The 20,236-nt window shown below is 41.7% G+C and overlaps 1 protein-coding gene across 2 annotated transcripts in view; it reads right to left on the bottom strand.

The window, feature by feature from the left end:
* Positions 1 to 5,715, bottom strand: part of slc9a7 (solute carrier family 9 member 7) — a 135,126-nt gene extending 129,411 nt beyond the window's left edge. For both annotated transcript variants that reach the window (XM_068033246.1, XM_068033247.1), the window contains exon 1: positions 5,347 to 5,715. In XM_068033246.1, the coding sequence (XP_067889347.1) occupies positions 5,347 to 5,638 (292 nt within the window). In that variant the 5' untranslated portion in view covers positions 5,639 to 5,715. The remainder of the gene's footprint in view (positions 1 to 5,346) is intronic.
* Between the last annotated feature and the right edge of the window lie 14,521 nt (positions 5,716 to 20,236).

Raw genomic sequence — 20,236 nt, 5'->3', positions numbered from 1 at the left:
ATATGGCATATTACCTCTTCAGTTATTAAACAACTTGCATTTATATAGCACTTTTAATGTAGCAAAACATCACAAAAGTACTTCAACACAAAAGCAAAATACTGGAAATCTGAAACTAGAACAGAAATACTCAGCAAGTCAGCCAGCATCTGTGGAGAGAAAAACAGAATTAACATTCCAGATCTGGGACCTTTCATCGGAACCTAAACAAAATAGGTCGCGCTATCAGATTAATAACAACTGTTTGCATTTACAAACTGCCTTTCGTAAAACATCCCAAGGCACTTACACAGCAGTGTAAATCAGACAAAGCTTGCGTAGCCCAAATTACTTCACTGAACCGCAATCAAACTAAAAACATACAAAAGGAGACAACGATAGATAGAGCAGCACTTGTTCAAAGACATAGGTTTTAAGAAGCACCTTAAAAGAGGAAAAAAAGAGAGGCAGAGTATCTTCTAACTTACTGTGAACGATACATCACACTGCGGACAATCTGGTATGAATATATTATAAATCTATGTAGGCAGCACTGCATTAGACTTCGCTGTATAATCAAAGAGAATTTTATTCTAGCGTGAGAAAAGTTATTCTCAACAGGTCAGTCTTTCATGAGAAACTGTAAGTCAGATCAACTGCTGCAGAAGACCACAAACATCAGTTAAAACCAAACTTAAAAACTTAACATCTCCAACACAAGTTAAACCATTTAAAAACAACAATTCTTAATGAGCTTAATTTCTACTGCCTGCGTCCTGCACTTGGCTCTTCATTATAGATGCAAACCAGTCTTAAAATGCAGTGTTTCAGCTTCCCTCCCTCCAAGAACATAACAATTCCACACATCTCCAACTTGTTAACTCACCTTTCAAACCATCTGCAACTTGACCCATGAATAAAGCCACTTGAAATATACAGAGCAATTACATTTTCTACCTTTCAAAAAAAAAGGGACATACACATTGTGTTACAAGGTATAACATTTATGTCCCTACAAAGCAGTTTTTAAAGTCTTGAGTATAGGACATACTTTGTGTGCGCCACACTTACTCCTATAACATTTTGTTGGAAATACCCTTATTTTAGTTTTTTGTTTTAAATCAGGTGGCATATTATCCTCTAGCTTTCCATGAGCAATGCCATGGGAGATACATAAAGTAGCTCTCCTATTTCTCTGGAAGAACAACTATTTCAGATGCAAGTGGACCAAGCTAGCTATGTCTAGGACATATTTTCCAGAGAGTTCAGCACAGTGACAGGCATAAGCTATATCACAAACACTCTGACCAGTCAAGAGGCACAGTGTATGGAAGCTGACCATTTACTACCAATTCGAAATACAAGGACATGCAAAGGAAAAAAAATGCACTCTCATGATAGGTCAGGATACATTTTAGAAAAAAGGTACAAGGACAAACATTCTCTAATTCAGTAAACCCTTCCAAATCTAGAGGAAACTGCAGCCTAACAATAAACATGCATTATACCAGCTGAAACAGCACTACACTGAGTAATTGCTTAGCCTGTTTTCTGCAGAGGAACATCACATGCACCTATTATGCAGTTGTACACTAGAATAGCACATCCTCTGAGATTAGGCAGTGTGGCTTATAGAAGAACAGAAATGCAAAAGCTGGCATATGATACCAGTTTCCTTTTGAGAAAATGTACAAACATCCCAACTCCTCGTGTAGAGAAAGACTGCCATTCTGTACAAACCAATCACTGCATATCATTGTATATTTAAAAATATTACTGTCATGCCATTACTATGACCATCACCAAAGAATGGAACTCTGGAAGTTTGCAGTATGGAAAGAGGCCTCTCAAACCATCACATCTCTTACAGATTCTCTGACGCAGCAAGAAACTTACCCAGTTTTAGATGTGCTGCAAAGTGAGAATGGACATTTTTTTGGGGTCTAATTTCCTCAGTCCAGTCAAATTCTAGCTCATCTAGGCCTCATCAAAACTGTTGTGCTTTTTTTTCCCAATTATTCTTTTACTCCGCTAATTGCATCTTAGTAAAACACACAGACTGATGCAAATTAACATTTTTACTGTCTCTCCCTTCATCCTCCCCAGCAACATTGGCACCCAAGTAGGCTGGTCATCAGCTCCCTACTTCCCCAAAATGATGCAGGTGACATCAACGGCAGTAGTAGAAAAAAAAAAGCCAACCTGAAATAAAACACTCATCTTTATATAGTGCCTCATCGCATTTAGATTAGAACATTACAGCGCAGTACAGGCCCTTCGGCCCTCGATGTTGCACCGACCTGTGAAACCATCTGACCTACACTATTCCCTTTTCATCCATATGTCTATCCAATGACCACTTAAATGCCCTTAAAGTTGGCGAGTCTACTACTGTTGCAGGCAGGGCGTTCCACGCCCCTACTACTCTCTGAGTAAAGAAACTACCTCTAACATCTGTCCTATATCTATCACCCCTCAACTTAAAGCTATGTCCCCTCGTGTTTGCCATCACCATCCGAGGAAAAAGACTCTCACTATCCACCCTATCTAACCCTCTGATTATCTTATATGTCTCTATTAAGTCACCTCTCCTCCTCTCCAACGAAAACAACCTCAAGTCCCTCAGCTTTTCCTCGCAAGACCTTCCCTCCATACCAGGCAACATCCTAGTAAATCTCCTCTGCACCCTTTCCAAAGCTTCCACATCCTTCCTATAATGCGGTGACCAGAACTGCACGCAATACTCCAGGTGCGGTCTCACCAGAGTTTTGTACAGCTGCAGCATGACCTCGTGGCTCCGAAACTCGATCCCCCTACTAATAAAAGCTAACACACCATATGCCTTAACAGCCCTATTAACCTGGGTGGCAACTTTCAGGGATTTATGTACCTGGACACCAAGATCTCTCTGCTCATCTACACTACCAAGAATCTTCCCATTAGCCCAGTACTCTGCATTCCTGTTACTCCTTCCAAAGTGAATCACCTCACACTTTTCCGCATTAAACTCCATTTGCCATCTCTCAGCCCAGCTCTGCAGCCCATCTATGTCCCTCTGTACCCTACAACATCCTTCAGCACTATCCACAACTCCACCGACCTTAGTGTCATCCGCAAATTTACTAACCCACCCTTCTACACCCTCTTCCAGGTCATTTATAAAAATGACAAACAGCAGTGGCCCCAAAACAGATCCTTGCGGTACACCACTAGTAACTAAACTCCAGGATGAACATTTGCCATCAACCACCACCCTCTGTCTTCTTTCAGCTAGCCAATTTCTGATCCAAAGCTCTAAATCACCTTCAACCCCATACTTCCATATTTTCTGCAATAGCCTACCGTGGGGAACCTTATCAAACGCCTTACTGAAATCCATATATACCACATCCACTGCTTTACCCTCATCCACCTGTTTGGTCACCTTCTCGAAAAACTCAATAAAGGTTTGTGAGGCACGACCTACCCTTCACAAAACCGTGCTGACTATCGCTAATGAACTTATTCTTTTCAAGATGATTATAAATCCTGTCTCATAACCTTTTCCAACATTTTACCCACAACCGAAATAAGGCTCACAGGTCTATAATTACCAGGGCTGTCTCTACTCCCCTTCTTGAACCTTCTAAGAGGACAACATTTGCTATCCTCCAGTCTTCCGGCACTATTCCTGTCGACAATGACGACATAAAGATCAAGGACAAAGGCTCTGCAATCTCCTCCCTGGCTTCCCAGAGAATCCTAGGATAAATCCCATCTGGCCCAGGAGACTTATCTATTTTCACACTTTCCAAAATTGCTAACACCTCCTCCTTGTGAACCTCAATCCCATCTAGCCTAGTAGTTTGAATCTCAGTATTCTCCTCGACAACATTTTCTTTCTCTACTGTAAATACTGACGAAAAATATTCATTTAACGCTTCCCCTATCTCCTCTGATTATACATCTTGAAACACTTTGCATAATAAATTACAATTTTTGGAGTGCGGCATTGTTATGTAGGAAAGTACTGCAGCTATTTGGTGCCAGCACAAAATGCAAAGAATGGCTGGTTCATCAGTTTTGTTGCTAGCACAGAGAGGAAGGAATGTTGGCCAAGAAACTGGGATAACTCCCTGTTACTTGTTTTTTTTTTTGAGTAGCATCACAGAACCATACAGGTCTACTTGAACAGGTAGGCAGGACCTTGATTTAACTTGTCAACCAAAGAACAGCACCGCTGATGAAGCACCGCTGTTTTTGTACACTGGAGTAACAGCCAGTATCAAGTGCTCAAGACTTGTGGGTCCCCAACCCTCTGAAAATGGTTTCAACTGAGCCAAGCTTTCTCTGAAGCATCACTAACTGAAATGTTAACTTATCTTTTCCTCTTTTAGATGCCGGTGATTCTGTTGATATTTCTAGAATTTTTTTTTTTTTACTGTACTGTATTTCAGCAACAGGGGAGAGGGGACGTTGGGAGAAATTGAAAGGATTAAAATCATGTCTCAGAATTCCATGAATCTTTGTGTTTGTGCTCCAACATGCTGCATCACCAGAAATTCTCCACTCTGAGGCCTGCTTGTCCATAGTCTAATATTCCACCAACAGACCTGCTGGTTCAACCGAGCAATAGATTTTTTTTGCTTCACAGGAAATGGTATTTTTGCTCATGACAATTTACCATCAAGACGTATTTAGCCCAACACAAAAGCAGGCATTTACATTTCAAAAAAGTGAAAAAAATATATGGGAGCCACCAAAAATATTTCAGGTTTCTTAAATCCTGTGCAGATTCTGATTTACATTTGCAAAAATGAGCAATCACAAGAATCAGATAATTCTAAAAAGAGACCCCAGCAGATGTTGAACGTACGAAGCAAACCTGCCAGCTTCTTAGCCAAAAAAAAAGAGTTGCGATGACATTTATTTTTAAAACGGTCTATTAATAAGCAAGAGGCAGCAGAGATTTCAGTAGCTCTGGGCAACTATGATGCAGCAACTGGGGCAACCTAACTTGGAACGTGGAATCAGCAAAGCACGAGGAAATGATTGACGTTCGACAAGTGACAAATCAGAGCGGCGGTTGAGACCAGACGAACCAATCGTAGGCAGCAGAATTAGGGGCGGAGCTTTCACCCTCCCAGGCAGGTTAGGTTTAGACTCTTGTCAGTTTCAGTCGATTCACAAAAACACAATTAAAATGGCAACATGACATTCCAGGCTGACTTGGAATAAATACATTAGAATCTTAAAAGAGATACATTGTATACAAACGGTTCTAAATTGTTACTACGTGTGTAATGACAATGGAGCCAGGTTTCAAATACAAAAGCTTCTTTAATGCATTTATTAATATTTTTATGGTAAATGTATATGTATCCTTACCGTATATCATTGCCAACCCAGTCTCATGGATAAAACGAAAGCGCCGGTGTTTGAAGAGCCAGATGGTGAGGATGGTGAGTGTAAGGAGCAAGATAAAGAGCAGCAAATTAGCGCTGTCTTGCCGGTGGCTTTCTTCCGCCTCCTTCTCCGTGGTGATCTCCTCCATGGCGCTGTCTGCCCGGCACCACCGAGACCAGAGGCTCAGCAGCCAAAAGAGGACGAAGAGAGGCTTCTTCACGCCGCCGACCTGAGCCCCCAAGTCGCCGCCACGGCTGCTGCTTACGAGTTCCATTGTCAGTAAAGCCTGTCTGTTCGTGTGTGTAACCTCTGTGATTCGAGCACTTGTCAATACTGCGTAGGATCGGAGAAAAGGGGCGGGGAATGAAAGGAGGAGACTCCCTTAGCACAAATCCCGCCTCGTACTTAAAGAGGAAACGCTTTCCCTGTTGCCGATTTTAACGATATTCAGTTTGTGCAGCACTTCGACCATCTCGCTTTCCATAGCACTATTTCAAAGAAGAGCGGGGGAGTTACCCTGGTGTCCTGGGCAATATTTATCCTTCAATTAACATTGCAAAGAACAGATGATCTAGTCTCGTTTTTTGTGGGAGCTTGCTGTGCGCAAATTGGCGACCATGCTTCCTACATCACAACAATGACTACACTGTAATCCTTAAAGCACTTTAGGACATCCCAAGGTCATGAAAGGTGCTATATAAATGCAAATTTTCTGTTTTGCAATCATAGTGTTTTAATTGTGAATTATTGCATTGGTCCTTTTTAGCAGCTCTGCACTTTTTAAAGTCTCCAAATTACAATTGTTTTTGTCACATTACATATATTTCTCCAAATTCCAAACATCTGCACCCAGTCTGACAGGGCAAGGAATCAGCTTTCTCTCCTGGGTAGTTGTCATGAATCCAGGTTTGGATCAGACCATCTTGGTTTTATTGTGAAGCAAAAACAAAATACTGCAGATGCTGGAAATCTGAAATAAAAGCAGAAAAGCTGGAAATACTCAGCAGGTCAGGCTGCATCTGTGAAGCGAGAAAATTTTCAGGTTGTTTTAAAACATGTTGGAAATTCTAGGATGTAAATTAAACACCAAAAATCCAACATCATGCCTACAAGTTACATTTATATAACACCTTTAACATGGATAAAGGTCTCTAATCTTAGAAATTCATCCCTAAGATTAGTCACAGGCCCCTTCAGATGAAAACTAACAGAGGCAAAGACAAAGAAGGAGCTTTAAGAAGGATGACAAAATTTAGTCAATGAGGTCGATTTTAAAGAGGGTCTTAAAGGTGGAGGCAGAGAAGTTTAGGAAGGGAATTCTAGTACTGAGCGCCGAGACAGCTGAAGGCAAAGCTGCCAATGTCAGGCTAAGAGGTGCACAAAAGACCAGAGTTGGAGATTTCGGAGGGTTGTAGGATAAGAGCAGATGACAGATATAAGAAGTGGTTAGGCCATTAAGGGGTTCGAACAGAAGGAGTGGAGAGGAAAGGGAAGTTGGAGATGGGGCGGCAGTTTGCAAGGAAGTGGGGTCATAGGTTGTTTTTTTTGAGGAGAGGGGTGATGACACCAGATTTAAAAGAGAGAGAGAGACAATACCTGAAGAGAGAGAACTGTTAACAATACTGGCTGACATGGGGACCAGGAAGGAAAGTTGGGTGGTCAGCAGTCAGCAGTTTAGTGGGAATATGATTGAGGGAACAGGAGGTGGGTCTCACGGACAAGATGAGCTCGGAGAAGGCATGAGGGGAAACAGGAGAAAAACTAGAGAAGGATGCAAGTTCAGGGCTAGGGCGCGGTGTGGGGTGCTTTAGAGGAGGTTTGGCCAGGTGGGCTAGTGGAAAGGAGGGAGATGGCAGAAGCAGCTGATCAGATGGTCTTGATCTTAGTGACAAAGTAGTCCATGAGCTCCTCACATTTATTACTGGAGGTGAGGGTGGAGGAGACAGAAGAGGATGGTTTGCTGTAGAGAAAAGAAGACAGGGGTTATCTTTGTAATCCAGGATGATCCTGGAATAGTGAGCAGTTTTATCAAACAAGATCATGACCCATTAGTGCTTTATGTGGTCCAGCCAGATCTGGCGATGGATGGATGGATGGCTAATCCAGTTATTCACCATGTCAAACCTGTGTCTCTTGGACTTAAGAGAGCAGAGATGAGGGCTGTACCAGGGGAACGCCAGGGCAAGAGAGAGTAATGGTTTTCATGGTGATATGATCCCCGTGGAGATCACCAACAAACGAAAAGATTCAAATCCACCAACTGATCCCAATTTAGCAAACAAAAACCTAATAGACAAGATTTCACTTTTATAAATTTTACATTGACACTCAAATGAAAACTAACATAAATTAAATATGAACTACCAGTTAAATCACAGTCGATGTATATTTAGTTTAGAGATACAGCATTGAAACAGGCCCTTCAGCCCACCGAGTCTGTGCTGCCCATCAACCACCCATTTATACTAACCCTATACTAATTCCATATACCACATCCCCACCTGTCCCTATATTTCCCTACCACCTACCTATACTAGGGGCAATTTATAATGGCCAATTTACCTATCAACCTGCAAGTCTTTGGCATGTGGGAGGAAACCGGAGCATCCGGAGGAAACCCACGCAGACACAGGGAGAACTTGCAAACTCCACACAGGCAGTACCCAGAATTGAACCTTGGTCACTGGAGCTGTGAGGCTGCGGTGCTAACCACTGCGGTTACACATTAACTATCAGATGCAACAAGGATGTATCTCACAAGTCCTTTAGCAGTCCTATCAGCAGGATGACGACAAATCTCACAAAGTCCTTCAGGTCTTTGAACTTTCTAAGTAGATCTCCAGATCCCATCTCCCTAGATGCAAACGCCAGTTTCCACTCAATGACAGTTTCTTTGCAATCCAAACACCACCGATACTGTCTCCACCAAAACTGTGCACCCCTCCAGAACTTCTGTGATTTTGCTCACAACAAAGCTGGTGGTGTAGTTTCACCGGTCTCACTTTAGGTAACTATTTAAGGCACTGAAAACAACAGAAGCAACTTATATTTTCCAAAGATCAGCTCTCAGTCCAGGCTCTTCTGCCTACATCAAAACAACAGTTCCAGACTGCTGTTTTGTAGCCTGTTTCAATTCTAAGCAGCTTCTCTGGAAGCACAAAAATCTGCAGCTCTCAGCTTCTCTTTTTACACAAAAACTCCAAGCTTTACAGCTGGATTCAACCCTCTCCAGAGTCTTCTGGTAAAACTGAAACCTAAGCTCCAATCACACGTCTCTGGCTAAAATAAAATTTGTTTAACCTGGTTCTAACTTCCCAGAACTTTGAGACTTTTAGTTTAATTTTCAAATCAGAGTCTGTCTCAAAATAACATGCTTTGGATCCAAAGTCATAGCACCCAAAAGGTTAGCTGCATGCTGCACACAAGGACTCCATCACATTGAGGACTAGGCATCAAAGGCTGAGTTGAGGATGTCGCTGAGCAAATCAGTAGCTGCATAAATGTTGTGACAAATGGAGGGTCAAAGGCTAGACAGTTGGGATTTTGAAAGTGCAATTGTAAGTGAATTGGGGGATAGTTTTTTTCCATAGATGGATACAAAGGAGGTAGGGTTGGGCATGAAAGGGGGATGTGGGTGGAGAGTGGTACAAGGAAGTGATCAGAGATGGCCTTAACTGTGATTTATAGGATGGGACCAGCAAGACCACATGAGATGGCAAGGTCAAGAGGGTGGCCATGAATGTGGCTTGAGGAGTTTACATGGAGGGAGAGATTCATGGAGGATAAGAGGGCAGTGAACTCAGAGGAGAGAGAGCATGATGAGTTGAGATGGAGGTTGAATTCACCGAGCATGAAAAGTCGCTTGGTGCAGAGGCTGAGGGACAAAAGAAGTGAAGATATCTCGGTGACAAAATTTTTATTGTACTTGGGAGGGGGGTGGAGAATGATTTTGAATGAGAGGTGAGAGGGGTGGAACAAGATGAGATGCTTAAGGAGGAAAAAATGGCAGAGGAGTAGAGGGGCCAGGCCAAGGTGATGACTGCCACACTGCTACTGCAACAATCTTGACAGACCAAGTAATGGAAGATATAGCCAGGTGGTGAGGCTCCATCAAATGGAAAGGTGTCACCACCAATCAGCCAGGTTTCCATTAAGGCCATGATGTACATACTATCATCCACAATAAGTTCATGGATGTCAAGGGCCTTGTTCACAAGTGAACAGTCTGGAGCGAGATGGTGATGAAAACATAGACCACAGGGTCAGCAGTGAGCGGGACAGGAAGGAGACTGGCACAATTAGCCAATATAGGCAATAGAGATGGTTATTGGTGCAGCTTCACTGGGTTCATACCTGGTTGGAGTAAATACAAGTTCTGAGAAATACTTTAAACATTGGTACTGTTTTTGTTAAAACATTATTTAAGAGGTGATTTTACAAAAGGGTTTCACTGTATGAATATAGCAGAGCAGATAGAAACAGTAAATGACGGCTCTACAATGAGGGGACATAAGGTTTAATGTAAGTGATTTAGACAGAGAGCAGGAGAGTTTTCTTTTACACAGAGTGTTTGAGGCTAGTGAATGCATTACCAGAGTTAATGATTGAAGCAGAGACCATGTTAATATCTAAGAATAGCTTAGATGGGAAAGAGGAAAAAAATGGGATATGGGAACAGGATAGGCACATGAGATTAGGACTACTGCTTGTGAGAGGGAGAATAACTACATTTTCACTTTGTAATTTCTAGGTAATTCTATGTTAAAAATTAATTTCACCTCTAAAAAATTTGCCTATCATTTCACAAGAAACACACTCAGAATGACAATTAAAACAAGTTGCGGATACACAGAGGGTATACAAAGAACAAAGAACAGTACAGCACAGGAACAGGCCATTCGGCCCTCCAAGCCTGCGCCGATCTTGATGCCTGCCTAAACTAAAACCTTCTGCACTTCCGGGGGCCATATCCCTCTATTCCCATCCTATTCATATATTTGTCAAGATGCCTCTTAAACGTCGCTATCGTACCTGCTTCCACCACCTTCCCCAGCAGCAAGTTCCAGGCACTCACCACCCTCTGTGTAAAGAACTTGCCTCGCACATCCCCTCTAAACTTTGCTCCTCTCACCTTAAACCTATGTCCCCTAGTAACTGACTCTTCCACCCTGGGAAAAAGCTTCTGACTATCCACTTTGTCCATGCCGCTCATAACTTTGTAAACCTCTATTATGTCGCCCCTCCACCTCCGTTGTTCCAGTGAAAACAATCCTAGTTTATCCAACCTCTCCTCATAGCTAATGCCCTCCAGACCAGGCAACATCCTGGTAAACCTCTTCTGTACCCTCTCCAAAGCCTCCGCATCCTTCTGGTAGTGTGGCGACCAGAATTGCATGCAATATTCTAAGTGTGGCCTAACTAAAGTTCTGTACAGCTGCAGCATGACTTGCCAATTTTTATACTCTATGCCCCGACCGATGAAGGCAAGCATGCCGTATGGCTTCTTGACTACCTTATCCACCTGCGTTGCCACTTTCAGTGACCTGTGGACCTGTACGCCCAGATCTCTCTGCCTGTCAATACTCCTAAGGGTTCTGCCATTTACTGTATACTTCCCACCTGCATTAGATCTTCCAAAATGCATTACCTCACATTTGTCCGGATTAAACTCCATCTGCCATTTCTCCGTCCAAGTCTCCAACCGATCTATATCCTGCTGTATCCTCTGACAATCCTCATCACTATCCACAACTCCACCATCCTTTGTGTCATCCACAAACTTACTAATCAGACCAGCTACATTTTCCTCCAAATCATTTATATATACTACAAACAGCAAAGGTCCCAGCACTGATCCCTGCGGAACACCACTAGTCACATCCCTCCATTCAGAAAAAGACCCTTCCACTGCTACCCTCTGTCTTCTATGACAGAGCCAGTTCTATATCCATCTTGCCAGCTCACCTCTGATCCCATGTGACTTCACCTTTTGTACCAGTCTGCCATGAGGGACCTTGTCAAAGGCTTTACTAAAGTCCATATAGATAACATCCACTGCCCTTCCTTCATCAATCATCCTCGTCACTTCCTCAAAAAACTCAATCAAATTAGTGAGACACGACCTCCCCTTCACAAAACCATGCTGCCTCTCGCTAATAAGTTCGTTTGTTTCCAAATGGGAGTAAATCCTGTCCCGAAGAATCCTCTCTCATAATTTCCCTACCACTGACGTAAGGCTCACCGGCCTATAATTTCCTGGATTATCCTTGCTACCCTTCTTAAACAAAGGAACAACATTGGCTATTCTCCAGTCCTCTGGGACCTCACCTGTAGCCAATGAGGATGCAAAGATTTCTGTCAAGGCCCCGACAATTTCTTCCCTTGCCTCCCTCAGTATTCTGGGGTAGATCCCAACAGGCCCTGGGGACTTATCTACCTCAATGCTTTGCAAGACACCCAACACTAAATAAAAAAAACAACATAGGAGCAGGAGTAGGCCATTCAGCCCATCGAGCCTGCCCTGCCATTCAATATGATCAATGCTGATCATCCACTTCAATTACTTTTTCCCACACTATCCTCATATCCCCTTATATCATTTGTATTTAGAAATCTGTCAATCTCTGCTTTAAACATACTCAATGACTGAGCTTCCATAGTCCTCTGGGACAGAGAATTCCAAAGATTCACAACCCTCTGAGTAAAGAAATTTCTCCTCATCTCTGTCCTAAGTGGCTTCCCCCTTATTTTGAAATTGTGTCTCCTGGTTCTAGACTCCCCAACCAGGGGAAATATCTTAGCTGCCTCTACCCTGTCTATCCCTTTAAGTATTTTGTAGGTTTCAATGAGATCACCTCTCATTCTTTGAAACTCTAGAGAATACAGGCCCAGTTTCCCCAATCTCTCTTCATAGGACAGTCCCACCAATCCGGGAACAAGTCTGGTGAACCTTCGTTGCACTCCCTCTATGGCAATAATATCCATCCTAAGGTAAGGGGACCAAAACTGCACACAGTACTCCAAGTGCGGTCTAACCAAGGTTCTATACAATTGAAGCAAAACTTCACGACTCCTGGACTCAAATCCTCTTGTGATAAAGGCTAACATACCATTAGCCTTCCTAATTGCTTGCTGCACCTGCATATTAGCTTTCAGTGACTTATTGACGAGGACACCCAGGTCCCTTTGTACATCTACACTTTCTAATCTTTTACCATTTAAGACATACTCTGCACATCTATTCCTCTTATCAAAATGGATAACCTCACATTTTTGCACATTATATTCCATCTGCCACGTTCTTGCCTACTCACTAAGTCTTTTTGATAATGAGATGACTGAGACTATCTACACTCCCTTCCCTAGGCTCATCATCCACCAAGTTCCTCTCTTTGGTGAATACTGATGCAAAGTACTCATTTAGTACCTCGCCCATTTCCTCTGGCTCCACACATAGATTCCCTTCTCTGTCCTTGAGTGGGCCAACCCTTTCCCTAGTTACCCTCTTGCTCTTTATGTACGTATAAAAAGCCTTGGGATTTTCCTTAATCCTGTTTGCCAATGACTTTTCATGACCCTTTTTAGCCCTCCTGACTCCTTGCTTAAGTTCCTTCCTACTGTCTTTATATTTCTCAAGGGATTCATCTGTTCCTAGCCTTCCAGCCCTTACGAATGCTTCCTTTTTCTTTTTGACTCGGCTCACAATATCCCACGTTATCCAAGGTTCCCGAAACTTGCCAAACTTATCCTTCTTCCTCACAGGAACATGCCGGTCCTGGATTCTAATCAACAATATACAATCAGACAGCTGAACAAACAAGCAACAAAACCATGGCTAGGTTGTGAGGGCCTGTTCACTTTGAGGATGAATAATATCTAAAGATGTCATAAAAGCAAAATACTGCAGATGCTGGAAATCTGAAATAAAAACAAGAAATGCTGGAAATACTCAGCAGGTCTGGCAGCATCTGTGGAGAGAGAAGCAGAGTTAACGTTTCAGGTCAGTGACCCTTCACCAGAACTCTGAAATGTAAACCCTGCTTCTCTCTCCATAGATGCTACCAGACCTGCTGAGTATTTCTCGCATTTCTTGTTTTTATATCTAAAGATGTCAGTCTGCTATGAATCTCATCTCTGTTAATGGCTGAGATTCACCCACTGCAATAGACCAGCCGATAAATAATTTAAACAAAGATTATGTTAGAACTAATTGTTGAACCCACAGGTAAAGTAGTTCCATTCATACCAGAGATGGGAATTACCTGAAAAAAAAACCTATTGCAACTGTAAAGTTAGAAAATCGCATAAGGGAGTTTCCTGGTGCACTAAGGATTCTTCATATTGTTGTTATTCATGTATTCAGCATGATTACTATTCTCGTTCCCTTTTATTTATATTTTTTGCATAAAAATAAGAACTGATGTGTGCTTTAAAATGGGGACTGAAGAATGTCTATGCATCCTGGTCTAACTATGCCAGTTTCTAAACTTACTTCACTAGGACAGTGGGGACGGATTTGATTCAGAGTGGGTTTTTGGCTTTAAATAGCTCGACATTGAAGAATTATTTCTGCCTGTGTTTTTTTTTTGTGAAGTAAGGTCCATGCTGATTGCATTTAGCTCTGAAGTAGAGATTCTAATTTCCAACATCAATGAGAGATAGAGATGGGCAGTTACTTTCCTATTATTGATTTCTTTTTTCAAAAAAAAGTTAATGTTGAAAGCAAATTAAGTCTCTATGAGGGAATAAGATGGGAAGAGATATTAGGAGGGAAACTAATTGAGGGTGAGGAGGTCTCTGGTCTCCTGGAACCCACCCCTGGAGGGGAGCATGTGGGAGTGTGGAAGACTGGATAGAGTTTTTTGTTGACTATCAAAATGACCTGGTCCTACTTCTATTTCTGATGTTCTTATGCTAATGTGCACTCTTATAGAAACATTGTGTATCAGTAAATCTCATGATACACTCTTTAAGCCAGGTACAACTTCAACCTTATGGTTGTATAATAAAACTCCCACCACAGGAAAACAGACAATGCTGTCTCCTTTTTCATTGAACACTGTCTCAATCCCACATATGGAAGATTGAAAGGGATTGCATGCCCCTGCACAAAAAGAATGCCACCTTTAACAGTTACCAAATACTGGGCCTTTCAGAAAAATTGCATCCTCCGACTGTGTGTAAGAACTCCCCAGATGGAAATCTCCCCCGTTCTGCATATCCATGTCTCCTGGCTCTTCCAATCACTGTATGTGTTACATTTTCTCACTTTGATCCTGATTCTCGTCTTTCATAACATCCTTTTCTACCATGGATTGAATGTAAAAATGTACTTCATCTGTCATCATGAAACAGGATTGTTAACTGGATAATGCTGTGCACTCTTCTCGCATATTTATTATTTTCAAATACTGTCAAGGAAACCCCATATGTCAAATGAGAAATATATATTTAATCGGTTGGAAACTTACATTAGAATTTTGATAGAAAAAAATCCTACAGTTAACTTTTAAAAAACTAACAGCTAAGATGGCCACAGCAATTTGCATCTGAACTATCAGGAGATTGAATTGGAGACAAAAGTCGAACAAGAAGCCCAGCCAGAACAATTCTTTGGCTAACTGGGTAATTATGCAGATCATCCTCATTAGCAGGACAGTCAAAGTCATCCTGAGGTATTCATAAGTGGAGACATCCCTCCAGGACATAAACACTGACAACACCACCTGAGAGAGCTTTTGGATTTTAGACTTTGGACCTCATCAAAACAAAGGGGATTGAGAGAACAATATGACCTTCTGGGAGTTTTGTTACACTCACAGAAGAGACAAACAATAACTGAGTGTGCAACAGCAGAGAAAGCTGCGTGCTTCCCTTTCTCTCTCTCTCTCTTTCCAGAAAACATCAAGTTTGAAAACCATCTGCAACTGTGGACCCTCCAAGCCTACAGACTGCTACAGCCAGAAACCAGGGGAAGAGAGCCACCTACCAGTCTGCCTTCAAGCTAACCCTGAGCAAAGTAGGCCAACCACAAAGTGCACTTTGACCAGCGAGGACTTCAAGAATACAGCTTCAGCCAGAGGACTACCGGACCATCTACTTCAGAGACTGTGTATTTAAGTTCCATTTATTCTGGACTTTAATTCAACCACCAAATCTATTTTCCCCCTCTTTAATCTGTTACTGAGAATCATAATGAATGGTGGAGCAGGCTCAAAGGGCCAAATGGCCTACTCCTGCTCCTATTTTCTATGTTTCTGTGTTTCTATATTGTGTGTGTGTGATTCTCGTGTGAATGTGTGCGTGAATATGTCGCATATATTTTATTATTTTAAATCGCGGTTAGATTGTTAAGTATAATAAACTTACCTCTTTCTTGTTTACACTCAAGAAAACCTGTCCGATTGGTTCTTTCAAGATCACATAAAAAGAAAAAGGTAAAACACTCACTGTGGTGGTCAGCACAACCACTGTTTAAAAGCAATAAATCCTGTTGTGGTCAAATAAGAGGAAAGGCAAGAATGGCAACTGGGACCCCCTCCTCACTAGCCCGTAACAATACACTCTCAAAACTTTAATTGCCTTAATAGATGATCCAGCTGATCCTTCCTATTCTGGTTGCTGATACCCAAAACCTATCAAAGTATCTTTTTGTCCTGATTTAATTTCAGCTTCTTTTAGCTCTGTACCTATCATATTTCACCCTGCCATTCCCACTCCTTAGAATCTGTGACAGAAGCAGAGCTCCACTGTGCCTCAATGAAGAAATCTTCTGGTTTCATGTTATACATTTATACATATATAGTGACCATTCAGTTACAGAGCAATTGTGCTTTTGAACCAACTAGAAAGAAGGATTTGTATTTATATAGCACCTTTCACAACCCATGGACGTTTCAAAGTGCTTTGCAACCAATGAAGTACTTTTGATGTATAATTACTATTGTAATGTAGGAAATGCAGCAGTCAATTTGCATACCAGAAGATCCCATGAACAGCAATGTGATAATGACCAGATGTGTTCGATGGAAACTTTCTTTTCCTGCTACATTGCAAGGTGTGCTAAAGGATCTTTAATCTGCAGACAAGCCAGGATGCAGGAACTTTGCTGTAGCACCAATCAGATTAAAGATTAAATGTGGCCCAAAAATTAATTAGGTATTCCAGCCATGGCAAGGTGTGACAGGCAACTTGTAATGTTATTCTTTGCACCAAACAGCTCACCGAGTCTGTGCTGACCAACAACCACCCATTCATTCTAATCCTACATTAATCCCATATTCTCTACCAAATCCCCACCATTCTCTTACCACCTACCTACACTAGGGGCAATTTACAATGGCCAATTTACCTATCAACCTGCAAGTCTTTGGCATGTGGGAGGAAACCGGAGCACCCGGAGGAAACCCATGCAGACACAGGGAGAACTTGCAAACTCCACACAGGCAATACCCAGAATTGAACCCGGGTCGCTGGAGCTGTGAGGCTGTGGTGCTAACCACTGCGCCACTGTGCCGCCCAGTTAAAAAAAATTAAAAGAATTTTAAAAAACGAAAAAAAATGAAAATAAAAATGGAGGCCCCTTTTTATTTTCAGTTTTTTTCTTTTTTTAAATTTTTATTTCACTTTAGTTTGTTTCATCATTCATTTTTCTTACCATGTGCTTCCCACTTTTTTTCATGTTTGTGTTTTTGGCCAGGGCTGTTCATTTTTCTGTCCATTAACACCCTCTCTGCACTCACGCTTTGTCTTTCAACACACCATTAACATACCGTTTGCCTTTGCTCCATGACCTTCTGGTCAGTTATTCTCCATGACCCTCTGTCCTATCAACACCTTCACTTTTGTTATCTCTTGCCCCATCACTGCTTTATTTGCTTAAAACCCATTTCATCTCTAACCTTTGCCAGTTCTGATGAAGGGTCACTGACCTGAAACGTTAACTCTGCTTCTCTCTCCACAGATGCTGCCAGACCTGCTGAGTATTTCCAGCATTTCTTGTTCTTATTTCAGATTTCCAGCATCTGCAGTATTTCACTTTTATTTAAATTCTTGTAGTTTGATTCAATCTTTTGTTGGTTTAAAGGAATTGGTACTATCAGTATTACTTTCTTGCTGCTTGTTTCTGCTTCTGTGCAATTATATGACTTGATTTTTTTAACCTGAACAATAGCTCCTTAGTTTGGAGTTTAGTGCCTTTCAGGATAGACCAGGAGAGTGAGGTAGAAAATCCATGAGATATCCAGTGTGAAGTACTAAGGTAATTTTTAGTCTGGTAGCATGCCATCCCATTGATCTGATGCATCAAAAAGCAAGGTTTCAGTTCATATGAGCCAGTGACCTTTGTAATGGAAACTGCCTTTGTGGTGTATGCACAAGCAATGTGTGGGAGGGAGTCTGAATTATAACACACACTTTGACTGGTTCAGTGTGTGCTTTCTTTCTTGACCATATACCCTCTTTCCCTCGATCCTTATGCATATTAAACACCACTACCTCTCTTTGCATTGGCTCATTCTCCTCTTAGAGAATGTGAAGTCCTAAACATTTGCCCATCAGCCCCCCCACAGATTGTTCTTGTTAAACAGTGCAGACAGCAATCTCATGCACATACTTACGTTTCATATACTATGTAGCTCAGTGGTAGCACTCTTGCCTCTGAGTCAAACGATTGCAGGTTCAAGTCTATTGCAGAGGCTAGAGTACAAAATCTAGGTTGATAAGCTAGTGCAGGATGGAGGGAATGCTTCACTGTTGGAGGTGCTATCTAAACCAAGGACCTATCTGCCTTCTCAGATGGATATGAAAGATCTCATGCCACTACTTCAAAGAGCAGTAGAGTTCTCCCCACTGGCCTGTCCAATACTTATCCCTCATCCAACACCACTAGAACAGATTATTGCTGTTCTGGGACCTTAATGTGTACAAATTAGCTGCTGCTCTTCCTATATTACACCTCAAAAGTAATCCAGTGGCTGTAAAGCACTTTGAGATGATCTGAGATTGTGAAAAATGCTACATGAATGCAAGTCTTTCTAAGTTTCTTATCCCTACTAGATGCTACTATTGGTTACCAGAGGTTGCCATATTCACAGGAGGTCTTTAATCATTCAAATTTCACAAGAAGGCTTCTAGTAGCTCCAATATTGATAGAACTTGGGAGATTTCTTATCAAGCTACTATTTAAAAAAGACAAGAAAAGCCTAAATTTCCACCTCAGGGTTCTATCTATACCTGTTACTTCAGATGGTAATGATAACATCTTGCAGTAGTGGGGTAAATTTCTCCTGATGGCAAAGCAACATGCACTGATGGCAGTTCTTGAGAATTCAGGCGTGTGTTTCATCCATTCATTTCTATGTACAGATAGTTCGAAGTGGGTGCATGGACCCGAATTTCCACAGTGTACTCCAGATGGTAAAGCTCTTTACTTGTAGTGCTGAAAATTGAGATTGATACCATGTCTCTATTTCATATGGATTGATTGCTCATTATCATAACTTGGGAAAGGTATAGGAAGTGCAGGAGCCAAAGTGGGTAGTACTAATACTGGCAAATCAGCCTCCAGGGAAATCTGAATAAAAATGTTAGATCAAATTCTATGCCTAGTTAAGAATCCAACAATATCTTATTTGCAATACAAAAATGAGTCTGCCGTTCATTTTAAAAAGTAAACATGACAAATTCCATATCTTTGCACAAAGGTGTCAGCCTAGATTATGCGCTCAAGTCTCTGCAGTGGAACTTAAAGACCCACAACCTTCTGATTCAGAGGCAGGAGCACTGTCACTGCGCAAAGGCCGGTGCAATCAAACTAAAAGGAGCATAAAATAAAACAAAATTACTATCTCATTATGTGGCAGGACTAGAGAATCTGGGGTTGTTCTCCTTAAAACAGAAAAGTAGAAGGGGATATATAGTGTGTTCAAAATTGTGGAGGGTTTTGATAGAATAAATAGGGAAAAATTGTTTTTACTGGCAGGTGGTTCAGTAATCAGAGAACTTAGATTTCAGATAATTGGCAGAAGAACCAGAGGGAAGATGATAAGTCTTTTTTTTCACAGCATTTTTTATAATCTGGAACACACTACCTGAAAGGGTGGTGGAAGGAGATTCAATAATAACTTTCAAAGGATATATACTGGAAAAAGAGAAATTTGCAGGGCTATTGAGAAAGAGGAGGGGATGGGGACCAATTGGATAGCTCTTTCAAAGAACCAGCACGATGGATCGATTAGCCTCCTTCTGCGCAACATGATTCCATGATATTCATTCTCATGATCAACTCTGCAGTTTATATCCTATGGCACCTATCAGGGATGGAAGGCCTCAATTGTACAGTAGTAACTGCATAGTCCCTCTCTATTTTTATGCATTGAATGATAGGGAGACAAAGACTTGCCTAAAAAAAATGCCCCTTTAACTATAGAAAACTAAATCATAAAAAGGAAACTTTTCAAATTAAATATTACTTACACCATCCACTATTATGGTCCCTCTCTCGGGACAGCTGGGCATGGATAACACTGCAAAAGAGAGGCAGGCAACCGAAGCGACTATCTCGGCGATTCCTGAAACTATGGATGGATGATTTGACCAGGCCCAGGTGCAAACTCACAAGGAGATCCCCCGGCCCTACTAAGGCCTTTTCTTTTTGATAACAGATTTTGACTCTTCTTTCAGAATCATGAGGGGTCAGGACAGAGTAGAAACTGTTCCCACTGGCAGAACAATCCAGAGCCAGGGGACGCCAATTTAAGGCGATTGGCAAAAGAAGCAACAGCGGCATGAGAAAAAAACTTTTTTAAAGCAGGTTAGGATCTGGAATGCACTACCTGAGGGTGTGGTGGAGGCAGATTCAATCAAGGCCTTC

This window comes from Heterodontus francisci, chromosome 6 (assembly GCF_036365525.1).
Source record: "Heterodontus francisci isolate sHetFra1 chromosome 6, sHetFra1.hap1, whole genome shotgun sequence".
NCBI lineage: Eukaryota > Metazoa > Chordata > Chondrichthyes > Heterodontiformes > Heterodontidae > Heterodontus > Heterodontus francisci.
This window is presented reverse-complemented; position numbering and strand designations above follow the sequence as displayed.